General features: G+C 38.4%; 1 protein-coding gene and 3 long non-coding RNA genes across 8 annotated transcripts in view; 2 read left to right on the top strand and 2 right to left on the bottom strand.

The window, feature by feature from the left end:
* Positions 1 to 6,293, bottom strand: part of LOC105682184 — an 18,698-nt gene extending 12,405 nt beyond the window's left edge. The window contains exon 1 of the long non-coding RNA XR_002945845.2: positions 6,165 to 6,293. This is a non-coding gene — a long non-coding RNA (uncharacterized LOC105682184). The remainder of the gene's footprint in view (positions 1 to 6,164) is intronic.
* LOC100747673 (sex determination protein fruitless) overlaps positions 1 to 16,208 on the top strand; it is an 86,366-nt gene that overhangs the window by 35,986 nt on the left and 34,172 nt on the right. For 2 of the 5 annotated variants that reach the window (XM_024364594.2, XM_024364595.2), the window contains one exon: positions 67 to 635. The exons of the other annotated variants lie outside the window; for them this stretch is intronic. In XM_024364594.2, coding sequence (XP_024220362.1) covers positions 67 to 362 — 296 coding nt within the window. In that variant the 3' untranslated portion in view covers positions 363 to 635. Of the gene's footprint in view, positions 1 to 66; positions 636 to 16,208 lie in introns of those variants that run through there. 5 annotated transcript variants of the gene reach the window in all.
* On the top strand, positions 680 to 2,955 carry LOC112212052. Its single transcript, XR_002945842.2, has 2 exons — positions 680 to 2,649; positions 2,737 to 2,955. It is a non-coding gene; the product is annotated as an uncharacterized LOC112212052 (long non-coding RNA).
* Positions 7,525 to 8,854, bottom strand: LOC112212053. The gene is made up of 2 exons (XR_002945843.2): positions 8,381 to 8,854; positions 7,525 to 8,130 (listed from the first exon to the last, which is right to left on the bottom strand). It is a non-coding gene; the product is annotated as an uncharacterized LOC112212053 (long non-coding RNA).

The following is a 16,208-nucleotide window of genomic DNA, read 5'->3' as shown; positions in this document are numbered from 1 at the left end:
GTCGTCGTGTAGGTCGTGTTGGGTGGCCAACAGTTGAAAGTGACTTGTCTTGTGTTGATGTTGCAGGTTCAAAAGCCTGGCACATGCGGCTGACCTTTGACCGGGTGCCAGGCGGCTGCAACCTTCACAGGTGCAAGCTGTGCGGCAAGGTCGTGACGCACATCAGGAACCACTACCACGTCCACTTCCCCGGCAGGTTTGAGTGTCCTCTCTGTCGTGCCACGTACACACGTAGCGACAACCTGCGCACGCACTTTAAATTCAAACACCCCGAGGCAAGAAAGATCGATCTAAACGATTTCGTGACAGGCACCTTGGCGCTTTCCGCGATGACTAACGATACCATGAACACGCTGTCCTAAAACGCGGATGGACCGTGCACGCGTCTGTATATATTTTATAAATATATATACATATATATATAAATATATATATGTAGGAATGTAGTATAGTGTAGTATCGAAGACGGATTGTCTGGGAGATATCGGGTGTGTGTTGTCAACGTTGTCATGGAGTGTTGTCAGCGTATTTAAAGAAGAATCGTTGTAACAAAGATAGTTAATGGAGAATAGTGATTGCGTAAACATACGGAGCATCAAACGATATTGTAACAATCATACCGTTACCAAACCTACTAGCTGAATACCATTTTCCTACAAATTGGGGCCTCGTCCGGGATCAGATCGTGCTAGTATTAAATTCCGGTGTGCGGTGTGATAAAAGACAATATCGTTGATCGTTGAAATTAGTGTAGTGTGTCGTTTGAATAATAGTGTTGCAAAAATAAAATGGCAAATGTTGAAGACGAACAACTGTCAAGTGAAGAAAGTTTAACGCTGAGAGAATTGAGGAGTAAGTTAGCACAGATGAATTTGCCAATATCTAGTACGAGGTCAGTGTTGATTGCCAGGCAATCCATCCACGATACTACACTATACTACATTCCTACATATATAATATATAAAAATATATATACATATATATATATATTTACTTTATACGTACGTACTGCGCCCCGGAAGCAAGAAAACCAGAAAAAAGTAACGATGAATAATATATAAATAAATAATTTACACACGCATATATATACAAATATATATATATGTATGCATATACATGTATATATATGGGTATGGATATGCATATATATACATACATACATATATATATGTAAGAACAGAAAAAGAAGAAAATGATATACAGAGAGCGCGAGTGGCTGCGCCGACAGGGGGGTATTGTCGCACTTCAGATCATAATACGATACGGCCCTGATGTCACGGCCACACAAAGGCCGGTCTCTCTCGGCTTTTTTCTTTTTCGAACACCAAATCTTTTATAGGTTCTACGCTTAAGAAATCGACGAGATTCTCCTATCGCGCGGGAAGGGGGATTTTTTTGTAAGCACGTGGTATGTAAGATGTTTAGCGACATTTTTGGGGTGGGCTTGTCGTGTTAGTTAACAAAATCGTTCTCTGAGAAGAAAAAGCGAGCGAGCCGAGTGCCGCGCATGGCGAGTTGCGCGCGCGCTAGAATCTATTGTAAGGGGGCAGGCGAGTGCGGCGATTGGCGCGCACGCGCGGGAACGATCGGTCAGCTGGAGGAAAGGCGCACGCGCATGCGCGTGATACGCCACCGTCGCTGTCGCGGGAAACTTTTCTTCGAGGGCCGATTTTTAAGTTCGATTCGTCTCTGGCACGACACCAGCCAGGTTTTTCACGATCGATAAACGATGCGGCGATGAAAGTTCCTTCTCGATTGCTGGCGCGTTAGCCGTTTGTTGTTTGTTGTTGTTTTCTTATTGACGATCGGCGCATCGAAAGCGGAGGCAGAGGTAAAGAGAGAGCCTGAGACGAATCAAGGTTGGCGCGGGTCGCTTATTTCTATATCTCGGCTATTAGGCTCGCGGAATTCGCGTTATCCTCGGGCCGATCGGTAACGCGCGGGCGCGCATGCGCGCACACGAACGCGCCTCGTGACGCGCACACGTAAACTCGCGCCATGCCGGCTGCCGTACGAAACGATGTTTCGAACATTGTCCAAAGACCGGGCAGCTTTATTTTTTTTGTGGTAAACTAGCGCTGCGCCGATCGACGATACTAAAGAGAGTTAGCTCGGGAGAGTTCACGATTCGCGCATATATTGCTCTATATATATATATATTATAAATATTGATAATGGGAGATTTAATGGAATTACATATTATATATATATATACATTATATATATATATATATATAAAGTGGGAGCAAACGTGGTGCCAATTCCTCCCGTAGTTGCTGCTGCCTAGCGGCCGATACATGCCGCTCGACAGCCGGAAAAAAGAATTATGATTAATCGATTAATTAATTAATTATTAATTATTAATGCGAAATTACTGGAAGTAATTCATTCGATACGCAGGGTGAGTTGTATAGTTGTTGAAGAGTTTATAGTTGGACTTCATATTAGAGTGTAATCGTGTGTTTCATCGGCGTTTCATCGGGAATCGTTGGCAATGTATTACGCCCACGTATGTACGTGCTGGTCCAGTTCGCGGGGTTTCACCTCTGCGGGATGGAATTTACGGGGGATTCTCGGGGAGTATTTGGCACATGGATACACTTCTACACTCTCACACATAGGTACAGTCAGGAAACACGGACACATCAGGTATGTACACGACGAGAGAGGCAGGCGTTTGATACACCACACGTTAATTTGCACTTACACATAATACACGCACATGTACGTCTGTAGACGTACAGCGACGGGGACAAAGACACGGAACACGCAGCCACACGACATCCTCGTGTACTTCCGGGATCACCGGAAGTACGGCGACACGCAATATTAATCGACTAACAACGAAATCTTTTAGTCCTATGCATCGTTTCTAGCGGTCTTTTGTTTTTGTTAGAGATAAGCAGAACAGGAAATGACGATGATAATGAAGACACAAAAAGAAAGAAAGAAAAGAAAAAAAAAACTAGAAGAAGACAAAGGCGCAAGAAGAAGTACGTAGTGGCGCTTTGCAGTTCTAATATGAGCTCTGAACTATAAAACGCGTTGTTTGTTACTTGAACACCTAAAAGTCTATGATATTTACAATTTAAACTGCAAACCTCCGCGGGTGCAATATCGGCAGCAAATAAATAGTGGAAAATCACGCGAGACATTCCACGAATTCGGAACTTAAGTGCATAGGCGAACACAATAAGAATCTTATCTGTAATCGGATTGATTTTATAGTACTATACTATATTATTATATTATACATTATATACGTTAATACGTTATGGTTAATCGGCCGGTTACTGCGCGGTTCAAAATCCGGTAGCCGGACGGTAATGATAGTGTTATACGTTTTAAAATAACGATGTCAATTTTTATTCAAGAGGGCTGGTTACGAAATATTTCACAGCTATTAGGTTGTCCGAAAAGTTTCTTTCGTTTCATAAGGTGATAATAGATGAACAACAATTTCTGTTTTATATTATTTTATCGAATTAGGTATAATCCATTTCGTTCTATTTCTATGCGTAATTCAATAAACTAATGTAAAGCAAAAAAACATTGTGCGTCTATTATATCCTTATATAAAACGAAAGAAACTTTTCGGACAACCTAATACATCGTTACACGTTGATATTTAATTGGTTGGGGTGCAATCTTTTTGTTCTACCTTTCTTCTTTGTTTGTTTTTACGCGAGGAAATTTATATATACATATATTTACTTCCTTACACATTATAATATTATATTAACGATATAGGGGTTTTCTGAAAAGTAAGAGAAGGAAAGTAAGAAGGAGAAAGATATAGCGTAGAGCCGTGTTGCGCAGACGTCCAGGCGTGGATGCGTGACGCGATCATTATACACGCGTACACGCTCGGATTCGTATTTCGCATGGATGAATGGTTAACGTTTACAGCCGACGGACGGACGGACGGACGAAAACGCATATGGATGGTACGTGTGTTTCGAAGCTTAGGAAATCGTGTAACTCGCGTCGGGTAACACGTCGACTCAGTTGAAACGTCGAATCCGCTAGCTATTCAAAGAGCCAAACTGCTACATTGTGATCAAATGATATTACCCGTCGATCTTCTCTCTTTTGCAAAAAAGGGCACTTTGCATAGTTAAGGCTACAACCGAACACGCATATACCTAAACATATATATATATATATATATATATAGATACATAATTTAATAATATATAATATATATAATAACCAGAATATTAATATATTACGCAGATGATTAAGTATATTAATTAATATATTGGATAATTTATTTTATTTTGTTTTATCGTTTTAATGATTTTATATATGTGTTATTCACTGTTTATATATTATCACGCCAATACACAGTTATATACACGGGGACACAAACATGAAACATACATATACATACAGACGCGTATATATATATATATTATATACATATATTATAATTATATTACAATAACACGATATATGCAGAATTTATTATTTATTATTATCGGATGGGGCGGGGCGAATTTGCGTCTTGTAAACGTTAAAACTTTCGACTTTTCTTTTCTTGTCGTCTCCTCGTTTTCCTCTTTTCTCATATATCGACTTCCGTTGCGATGCGACTATGAGATTCAAATCTCTGCTCGTCTTTGCGTCTATACATACTTTTTCTATTCTTCTTCTTCTTCTTCTTCTTCTTCTTCTTCTTCTTCTTCTTCTTCTTCTTCTTCTTCTTTATATATATACCTACATTTTTTCTTTTTATCTCACACCAAATATTTATATACGATAGCCGAGTGTTCCGAGTGCTGGTCAAAGAGAAAATCCGTTAGACGATCCAAACGATATCGTATTAGAATTTAGGATTTCACAGGGAGAAAATGTAACGAAATTTTTTTCGATCCTTCCGTCCTCCATCTACATACGTCTACGACTTCGAGCTCGTCGAAATATCATTGTTTTCCGTTTCGAACGCGATCCCAGTACTACTCTGTGCGGGTCTATCTTCGTGCCAGGCGTTTGAATTATAATTACAATTGTGCAGTTTGAAAATGTTTACAAGTTTCTTAATAAATCGGTCGTCGAGATAAAACTTCAAGAGCCGAGATTGTGGAAAGTTCATGATGGACAAGTGAGTTCTCTGTAGTTTGAAATTTTATGACTCTTTTAATAGACGCCGGGGCGAGATAAAATTTTTAGGTCGCGGAGCATTCTCAGGAGAATTTTTAACGCGGCGTGATCTATTCTTTGGAATTTTATGATTCGTTCAGTGGAGGTGTAGCGAAATTTTAGTAGTGTCCGAAGTTGAAGTTGGTGGTAGAAAAAGAATGATTGTGAATTTCGCTAATTTTATTTACGTCTGCTGTGGTTATGTTAAAGAGTTCTTTCTTAACTCACATAAGTGGATTTTCGTCTGTTTGTAAAATTCTATGCTAAATTAGCATTTCTCACTCCGAGAAAGAATGGAGCTATCTTTATATAACGGTGCGTATCGTGGAATAAAATTGTTTAAAATCACTTTCAGATAATTGAAAATCCTCCTAGGTATCTTTAAAATGGCTTGGAATTTTTATAAAAACCATCTAAATTAAAAGCGAGTCTTACTATAAACACCTGGCGTCTAAAGAACAAGTGAAACAAAATTGTATAAAATCATTTTGAAGTAATTTCTGTGACACGCTTTATGTCTTCATCACATTCTTTGTAATTTACATACACGAAATTACGCAACGCGTAATCCCGACTACTCACTTTCCATTCGCAGTTCTTTATCTCTGAAATGCCAGGCCATTCACTCTCACGCATTCCATACGAAGATATTTATCGTTGCTTTGCTGGAGAAGTGACACGTCTAAAAAAATTGTCAACTTTGAAATGGCATCTGCAAAAATACATTCTAAAAACACGTTATTCGCTATTGTAGAGGTCACCGTTATGTCATAGTTCCTCGATGAAATTTAATCGATACAACAGAAGAACGCTATCACAACTCACTACAAACCATTCAACTCTTTCCTAACGATAAACAGTTTTATTACAGGTGATCGGAAACCAGAAACTATTAATTACATTATAAAGGAACGATACTATTTTCATTGCTAAACATAGTAGAGTAATTCATAATTGTTTGCTCTAAATCTTTTATTTCCCGAAGAATTTATTTTTCTTATTTGCATTACCAACGAAACAACAATGCACTACAGTTACTCTGAAAACGAAAGATACGTTAGATAGACATTTATACTGAAAAAAACTACATAAACTATTCTCTAATTTCTCAATCCACTTGTGCAGAGTTAAGCATTGTTTTATACGATCTTCACGTGGTTCTAGAACTTCGTAGTAAATACTTAGAAACCGTGTTCGTCCTATTCATGCTCGTACACCGAGAATTCGCGTGTCTGACTAGTTACGGGCATTTTCCCTGCTGTTCTCGCAGTCGATACGTGTACACCTGGGCTTCATTGGCTAACTTTCACAGCAGATCGATGGGCAGCGCATGAAATTACGTCTGAGTAGCATGTTAGGCTACGGTTGCACGTAATTACTAGTTAACAATGTCCGACTTTCGCGTAATATTCCGATTTTTATCCAACATCACGACCTTACCAAGGCCCTTGAAGCATGAATGCAGCCGAACTACTATCGCGTCGGTGAAATTGCAGCTCGATTGCGGACGACGATCTCGTAGCACGTGTGCCGTGCAGTCTGTCGAATATTTTCTAGTAATATTGGTAGCTCGTTCGAGCTTTAAAGAAATGGAGAAAGTCGGCCAACTTCGTTGTAAATTGGAAATTCAAATTGTTGAAATCGTCGACATCTTTCTATTAGCTTTCTAGTAGTTTTAGCTCTTTTTATTCGCCGAGTTTGTATTTTTATAATCGTTGAAAATCGTTAAGATCGTCAGTCGGAGTAATTTATTCAAAATAGCTTGTTAATGGCTTGTCCGGAAAACTCGCAATTTTACAAAAGAAACGCATTATTATATAATAATATGCATTTTTTAGTGGCATTCCGCCGTTCCTTGGATAGCTTTATAATCTCTTTTCCAAAAAGCTCGCTTCTGCCGACAATGGGTTCTTTGAAATAGTTCCTGCAGTCCTCTAGACTATACAATTTTTTGTCGTAGAAATGAACGTTCTGTGAAGACCGGAATGAATGATAGTCAGACGATGCTCGTGAATGGAACGGATGGGGCTGAATATTTCTTGCCCGCTTTTCTTTCCTCAATCCCGTCATATTGGAAAACAATTAAAATGTTCAGACGTTCCATTTAATATCCAATTAATCCTAATATGTATCTGAATTTAGAATTTCATTTTTCATAAGAAATACGAAGCACACAATATACAAAAGTATAAAGTATCCAAAGCATCGTACTGTTTGCAACATTTAATGGATGAAACAAATTTCTGATTATTGCAAAACTCATAGAAATACGAATTCGAAGAAACATTCGCGGTATAACATCGAATAATCCTGTTCCAGTCACGCCAAATACACAGTGGAATATTTTCGTTGTCAGAAACGTTACGATTTTTCCGAACAGTCCAATGAAATCGACAGAAACAGCAGCAAGTATTAAAATGAAGCTTAAGAAAATGTTTTAAACCATGCTTAGCTCGAAGGGTTAATTCGAACCTGCACGAAGCAAACATTCGAGCGTGCATCGTCGTGGCACGTTCTTTTTCTCTTTATTCTTCTAAAACAGTTTTATATCATAGTTCGGGTTCGAAATAAGGACGATTAAAGCGAAGTAACCGACGAGGGAGCTAGAAAGGATTAAAATTGCTTTCCGCGCGAGTAAAAAGTTACAATTATTACGTGGCCGTGATTCGTAGCTCGAGATCCGTTTAAAAAGAGCTCGCCGTGTCAAAACCTTCCGAATTTATTAAGACACCACCCGGGTCGTCCTAGATCCTCGCGAGACTCGAAACCTTCGAGCGATGATTTTCGTCGGCGAACAATTTCTTCCGCCATACATTTCCACTCGATCATAGATTTATTCGGAAATTGAAATAATAAACGACTCGAGTGTCTGAATTAAAAATTGCCGGAAGAAATACTACGACAAGAATTCGATTCTCTATTTTTCTACTTTGAATATATTCGATTAATTGGCCAGATTGCTGTGCTGTATAGAATGTCGTTTAGTACCTAACCCCAACCTAACCCTCCCTAAAACTCTACATCCCTACAAATTTCTTAAATTTACAAATTATCTCTTAATATTTTTCTAACTCTTGTCGTAAATATCTGAAAATTAATTTGTCAATGCCTTCGCAAATACATTTGCCAGACGCCTTCCTCTTTTTCATTCAAATTAATTTATTACAAAAAGAACTAGAATACTAAACAGATCATGTAGTGTTTTTCCTTTTTTTTTTCTTTTTTTAGAAGTGATAACCACTTCGACACGAACGAAACGAAGTTTTCGTGTTCCCGCGACGTTATCCAACGATTTTTATGTTTCATGTCCGCGTTGCATTACATTTTGTCATTCGATCTCTTATCTGCACTCGTGAAATTATCTCCGATAGATCGAAAGCGAAAATAGTTGTTTCTGGAGTAAATATCTTTCTGGAGTTGCAATTTCGACGTTTAATTTTGATGAAGGCAAGATCAAGGGAACGGAGTATTACGAGGAAGTTAGTTGAAAGCTATAACTCACGTTCCTTTTGTTTAGAAAGTTTAAGAAAGTTGAAGAATTTTGAGGCTGATCACATTTTCGATTCACTTTTCCACAAAGGAATTCCTTCTTGATGCTTGACTTTCTCAAATGGAAACTTTTAATGTTGGATTCTGGTACCTCAACCGGCATTCATCAAAAGATATTAACTCACGGTTAAAACTTGGAAGATCATTCGTATTCACATTTTAAATATCTACGATCTCAATTTTCATACATTCAAAATTGGAAAGAAAATGAACAGCAGGAAAATTGTACGTTCTACTGGCAATTAAAATTCGTCGTAATCGAGCCGTTTACTTATGTTCGAAAGTTTCTAGCATTGATATCTCACGTCTTAAACATCCAAAATCACCTCTGCTCATTCATATATATATTTTTTCATATTGAAGAAAAGTTAAAAGAAGATAAAAGAAGAGATTTATATTTCTGGCTGTCGATCGGAATAATTCCTTAATATCTTAATAATCGACGATAGGACAAAAACTTAATCGCGTAACGTTAGCTCATCAAATTCAAGCTTTAGAAGAAACTCATATTCCATACTTACGCATCTAATAAATTTCCACGAAAAAGAAGGAAAAACGGAAGAAGGAACAAGAAGAAATATATATATATATTTCTGGCTACCACGGCCGGAATGACTTGCAGCAATATGTCTTTCTCTTTGGTATCTTAATAATCGACGATAGCGCGAGATTTAATATGCGATATTTGCTCATCGAATTCAAATTCCGGAAAGATAACGTTTCACGTATTCCAATCTGATAAATTCCACGAAAAAAAAAAAAAAAAAAAAAAAAAAAAAAAAGAAAAAATTGGAAGGAAATTGTATTTCCGGCAACCAATCAGAGACTTCGAAAATCAGGTTATCATGTCAAATTGGTCATTCTTGAAACGCTTCACAAAATGCACTTGCAGAGAGCGGTTTAGAGGAATTAGTCGTCCGCGTCACGGATTCATCCGGCGGATGATTTCACGGAGCGACGGACGCGTGTCGTCGTGGCTGGACGGGCTTTTTATTACAAGAACTGCACCGTCGACGCGATGCGATGTATAATTAGTCCCGCGACCATGCGTATCGATCGCAACTCGCTCTTCACGTTGTCGTTCCCTTTTTGAATTTCGTGTTGATACGGCTGCACATGTTCGCCGGTTCTCGAGCACTGCCAATTCCGGAATTGTTGGCGCGCGCAGTTTATCAAAAACGGATGCGACCATCTATCGCGTCCAAATAATTACACACACAGATACATATTCTATTAACAAGGTACAGGGTGATTCGTGATACGACCGGAAAGAACGTGACTTCTCACGTAAAAATAAGATTTTGTAACGTTGTGTAAGAATAAAATTGTTTCTTAGGAGTCGTCCAGAGATTAAAAAGAAAAAAAAAAAAAAGAAATTGAGGTCGGTAATTTTTATACGAATTTCTTCGAAGTTTTTCCAAACTGAGTCCAAGCTGACACTTTGTTGATTTCTCGATTTCATTATATAAATAAGATATCGATGCTTTGTTTTATGATTCATCTCGTAGCTGTACCGGATAAAGCGCACCAGTTACTTTCAAATCAATGCAACTACGTAAAATCAGTCGGATACACGTGTAACTTGGAATGCGTTTGTCCTAAAGATTTTCAATTTCACGCGCTGCCAAAGAGATTTGCGAATTCGAAGTTCCGGTGCATGTGTGTTTCGCCTATGTTCAAATCTAGTTTCCTGAAAAACGACGGCCTATACGAACAGATCTTGTCCTATATCCTTATTCCCAATTTATTCGGAAATCAAATTAATTTTCAATAATTCTAACGATATTCCGGTGCACGCGTACTCTACGAATTCCTAAATTCAATCTTCTCAAAAACTGCCATACGGAACGACCTTATTTTACATTCTCCACTTCCATACTTTTACATGGCCAACTAGATCCTTTACCGTTGCACTGTAATCCCAAACTCGCGACTCTGCATCGTACGACATTACACAAATATTAGTATTTTTGGTATAACATCGTACAGAATATTGGGACTATTACCTACAAATCTGACTGTATAATAGACGACTGACCATAAGTCGGTTAAATTCTCCGTGCGATCGAACGAGATTCTATCGATAGAAAGAAAAAAAGAAAAAGAAAAGGAGATCTGTGGGAACAGTGGAGAATTATTGGTTGTTTCATTAACGGTGCATGCACACACAATGGCTCGCTGTAGAATAGAGATCGCGGTGAGAAAGTTTTTCGGCGAGAGATCGATGCACTTGGTGGCTAGAACGCGTGAGTTAAACGGTACTTTGGCCGATCCTTGAGCCAGCCACAAGAAAACGCGGCGGGGGATCGTTAGCAACCGTCCAGACGAGCATCGTCGAGCAGCCAGGCCTTTTCCGTTTGCACGAGCACACGGTGTGTGCCTGTCGTACCGTGGCAGTTCTGTTGTTACGCACTCGCGGCCCTATTTCTTCTTCGCGCGTGCTCCTCTCAGCGCCAGGGGTTGAGAGGCGTACACGCTCGACTTAGAGAAGCGTAAACGCCGACGTTGAACATTCAACGGCAGGAGAAAACGATCAAACGAGCATCGATCGCAGTTTCTTTTCTCGCTGCTTAATCTCTCCACTCACATTGGTTTATTATATTTCTCGTTTCTTTTATTTTCCTTCTTCTGTTTCCTTCTTTTTTCCTTGGTTGATTTTTTAGGAGAGGACTATCGTGTTTTCGTAAGGGTTGGAGGTCGTCCACTGTTTGATTAAAAGCTTTCATTTCCGAATTATTCGACCCTCAGTGGGCAAACTCAGTGGGTCGTTGGCGACGCGAACGAAATTTCATCTCTGAATTTCTCTCGAAGGAATTTTCGGTTTCATCGGGAAAACGGCCAAATGTTTGACTCGACTGACTTTTACGTTTTACGAAGCGTAGAATAGGAAACAAATTAGCTTGTTTCCTATTCAATGACGAGCATGGGTAATTGGTGCAAGTGTGTCGATATTTAGAAACGTGTAAGAATCTTTTACAAATGGAATATAACTTACTTGTGATTCTGCGATTAGCTTCTAACGAAAACGACGTTTTACTTGGTAATTGTAAATGTGTAGTTAATACGATTATACTGAGAACCAGTGGGCTAAATTGGAAATGCTTTATGTACTGCCTTATGATTTGCAGGGTAATTACTCTAGAGTATTAATGAAGGCTCGTCAAACGAGATTAAATCGATCGAACAAAATGTCGAGAAGGTTAATTGTAAATAGGCTGGTTCTAACTGACGATTAACTTCGTCTGTAGGTTCGTAGGTACTGATTAAAAGTTACTATGTAATAGAATACGGCTTTGGCTTAATATATCGTATCCCCGTATTCTTGGTATGGTAATTTGGTAATCAAATGTGGGTCAAGATATTTCACAAATTTACACGTTCTTTAATCTACGTCGTGTTTAATAAATATAGTCGATAATTAAATTAGGAGTATCGTTCGAACATAGTCATATTGACAAAAACGATTTAATGGACTCAAGAAAATATCACGAAGGAATAACGTCGAAGCAATAAATTCTCAAACAAAGCGTTTTGAATGAAATCATTAATTCGTATATTCGATCAGTTCTTATTCACCTTCACCAATTTGTCAACTTTTTACTGAAAAACGCAATTTTACGTGAGCTTCCTCTTAACGTAACACGGACTTTGAAGAGGTGTCATACTGTCATGCGTCAGAAAGATATTTCTTTTATTTCGATCGCTTGTACCGCCAACAATTTTCTTCTCTTCTTCCATTCTTGATCTCCGTTTGCTCCCCGCTTCGTTCTCCGCCTACATTTATCTCACTTTGAACCTTATTTTTCTCCTTATCGAACTCGGTCAGCTCGAACAAGAGAAAATTGTCCTGAATTTATGCCAAACTTCCGCAATATGCGTTCTACTTCATCGTGGCAGATAGCTGTATGTATATGGGATGTTGTAAAAAATGACGTCGAAATTTTTTTTTAATTACGCGTTCGACATTTTCGATACCGAGATATGGTAAAGAAGAAATTTGTAAATTAATTGAATTGAAACAATCGAGGAATGAAATAATTCTTAATATTTGATAGTTGCTTGTAAAAGGAAAAAGAAAATATTTAGATCGAGTATTTAGATATTCGCGGATCAAATGCATGGTAAATAGGAAATTGAAGTTTCTTTAACTGTAACGATATTTATTTTGGAATGATGTTCTCTGAAAATATAGGAAGCAGAAATTACAAACTATATTGTTATTAGAAACCTTTCATTTACGAAAACCTTCGCACGAAACTTCACGAATAAACTTGAAATTCTTCTTATTACAAATCTTATTAAATTTCGTGGCTATCGTAGACGTACAAATTGCAAATCAGCTTAACATTCTCACCATTCTATAATCTCTATAAACGTCTAATTACATGAAACTGAATCATCATTGAAACTTATCGGACCAGACACGATGTAACGAATGTCATTCCGTTCACTCGATCAATTTTTTATCAAATATCCATGTAGAAAAATAATAAATTACCAAAGGACCCACGCGTGAAGAATAAAAGTTGGAGAATTACGAAGCTATAAAGGGTAGAAAGCGAAAAGCATAGCTTATTTCGAAGACAACCCCTATGCGTACAGCGTTTTATACGCACACACACACACATACACACACGCATGCACGTACAGGGTTAGAGAAATATTTCCAAAGGTATTTGCGGAGATCGACGGACAGGGCTGCTCGTTACGCCTTTAGTATTCGATCGCTATGCGAACCATTCGAAGAGCGACGCGTATTTCGAGCTGACGGGACGAAAAACAAGGAGGGGATGGAGAATGGCGCCAGGAACATGCTGCATAAGGATCTCGATGCGGCATTATCGTGAGTCGAAGCATTGACGAGATCGATGAAAATTATCATCTCGATGTCGATTTATCTTTCGACGTCAAACGTCTTCTATAATTTCCATGAATCCATTTTAACATCGAATTTTTCAGGACAGAGAGGTTATCGTTGGTGGTAATATTTCATCGATGAGGATAATAAAAATTGTCCTGTTTGTCTGTTCGAACGAAGAAATTCTTCGTCTCTTCCATCTTGTGTTAATTTTAACAGCAAATGTTTCTTCATCTACGGCCAAGAATTATTATCAGTTGCTATTAGTAAGCTTTTTATTTGTACGTGAACGTAAAAGAAAAAAAAAACAGATTCTTCGTCTTTTGTAATTGTCATCAATCCTTTAAGAATCCTCTATTAGAATAACATTGTTGTTTACGTGGCTCTTTCATTTTAACGGCTCTTTAGAAGAAATATAAGAATTAAACATTACGATGAGTACATCGATTAGTAACAATGCAATAGTACGGTAGTAGGAATTCGATAGTAAATTAATAATCGATTGAAACAAGGCCTACGAGATATATACATATAGGGTATCTGCGAGCAGAGGATCACAGAGAATCTGTAAATCTTCTTCAAGAATAGTCCACGTTTTAACAGAGTTTTGACAATTTTTTCGCGTGCGTTCTTGACGTCGAGCGGCAATTATCTACTTCACACGCCTAATTCGAGCTTTAATTCTCGTAACGGACTTTCGAGTTAACAAATACAGACTGGCTGAATATCGTTTAAACGACGTCAACCCCACTAATTGCGACACAAAAAACTTAGCTATCTCGTCGATGAAATATCTTGAATCACATCCTCGTGTTCTACCTACTTTGGACGTTCCACTCTATTTTATTTCGTTTCTTTCTTTCCAGAAGGGAGTTAATAACGCTTTGATAGAAGTTTGCCGCGTTCTTCGGCGAAAAACCTTTGTTCGATAGTCAGGAGTGGAGGAGGACGGAAGGGGGGAGTTCTATAGTAGTTGCGATCGCAAGAATCGAGTTTCCTTTTGCCAGTAAGTTTCATCGTGGATACGGTTTCTTTCTCGCCGCGATTTTTGGCACTCATTCGTCCGCAGTCGGTATCTGACTGGGCAAGGTTTGATCAGGAAAAACGAAATCAGACGCATACTCTCGCATACATTCACACGTAGTATACGTAATCGTACACATACCGAGAAGTTCATCTATCAGATGAGAGAGACCAGAAAACATATCCGTACGAAGTTATTTCTATGGAACGCGTAGAAAACACACGGGAACATGACGTACGTACATGTATCGACTAATCGAAAGAGAGAAGGATGAATCGGGGTGAAAGAGGCGCGAAGGGGAAAGAAATACTCGGCACACATTGAATCCACAAAATATCGAATTAATCCGGTCTGACGGCCTCTGTCCCAGATACGTTGGTCACGGATCATCTGGCTGTTATATCGGAACCTTTATTAATTAAACGGAAATCTCTACTATGTACTATTATTACTATCGACTACACTACTACTATTATTACTACCGCTATTACTACTATTACTATTACTACAACCATTACTACTACTATTGCTACTACTACTGCTGCTGCTAATACTATTACTACTACTACTACTACTACTACTACTACTATTACTACTATTACTACTACTACTGCTACTATTACATAATAGGTATTTATATATTTACAATTGCGTGGTGTGGAGTGGAACATTGTGATATAATAGATTGGTGCTAACACCTTATTGAAATTGAAGATGAATTTAAAGAAATGAAACAAAAGAGAAAAAAAACGACAAAAAAAAATGAAGATGAAGAAATCGTGCAATATTTGCGAGAATAGGGGAAAAATGCGGGCCGAGGCAGCTGTCACTGGCCGAAACGCGCGTTAAGTTTTCCGTGGTGTTAAAACCGTGGCGAGGAGAATGGAGCGAGGCACAAGACGAATGAAAATCACGTTTCCGTTCACTTTTCCAAGCCGTCGCGTCGCGACAAAACGCACCGGTCGATCCCGTTCGCGCAAATTCTTCCGACGTCTGACAGAAGAAAGTGAAAAAAAAAGAAAAGAAAAAAGAAAGAAATACGGTTGTTCGCCAAAACGGAACCGGATCGTCGTATCGTTTTGTTCGTCTGTGAAATCGGGGATCTCTTTGTCCAATCGCTTCTTTCCACGCTTCGTTTTCCCTTTTTCCTTCGAGCACTCGTTATCTCTATCTTGATATCCTGATATTTTTCATATGGAATTCGTCTGACTCAGTCAACATTACTCCAAGTTAAAAAAGGTTTAGTCGGAGGATTTGTTAATGCGAAAAATATATTACGAAATATTTCGATTTTTATTGCAAATGTTTCCACGAGGTTGGTTTTTTAAGCTTCGATCAGTTAAAATGTAGAAGATGTCACTTATTATTCGTTAAATGGTCCAACTTTTAATTGATCAGTGGATCTAACGCTTAATGTTCGCTATTGGCATTGTGGCGTACGTTAAAAGCGTAATTTTGTCGATATTTAACGTTAACTCTGTCTTTTGTATAATCAGATGTAACTTTGTAATTACATCTCCAAAGGTGTTGACAATTTAAAACAAATTTAGCGATTTCGGCATACAGTAACGAACAAGGGTGCTAAAGGTTATTGCAATTGTTTTAATCACTTGAATGCCAAATTTGCGCAATTAA

Source organism: Bombus impatiens, unplaced genomic scaffold (assembly GCF_000188095.3).
Source record: "Bombus impatiens unplaced genomic scaffold, BIMP_2.2 scf_0102, whole genome shotgun sequence".
Taxonomy (NCBI): domain Eukaryota; kingdom Metazoa; phylum Arthropoda; class Insecta; order Hymenoptera; family Apidae; genus Bombus; species Bombus impatiens.
The sequence above is the reverse complement of the archived record's forward strand: the minus strand, read 5'-3'. Positions and strand labels throughout refer to the sequence as shown.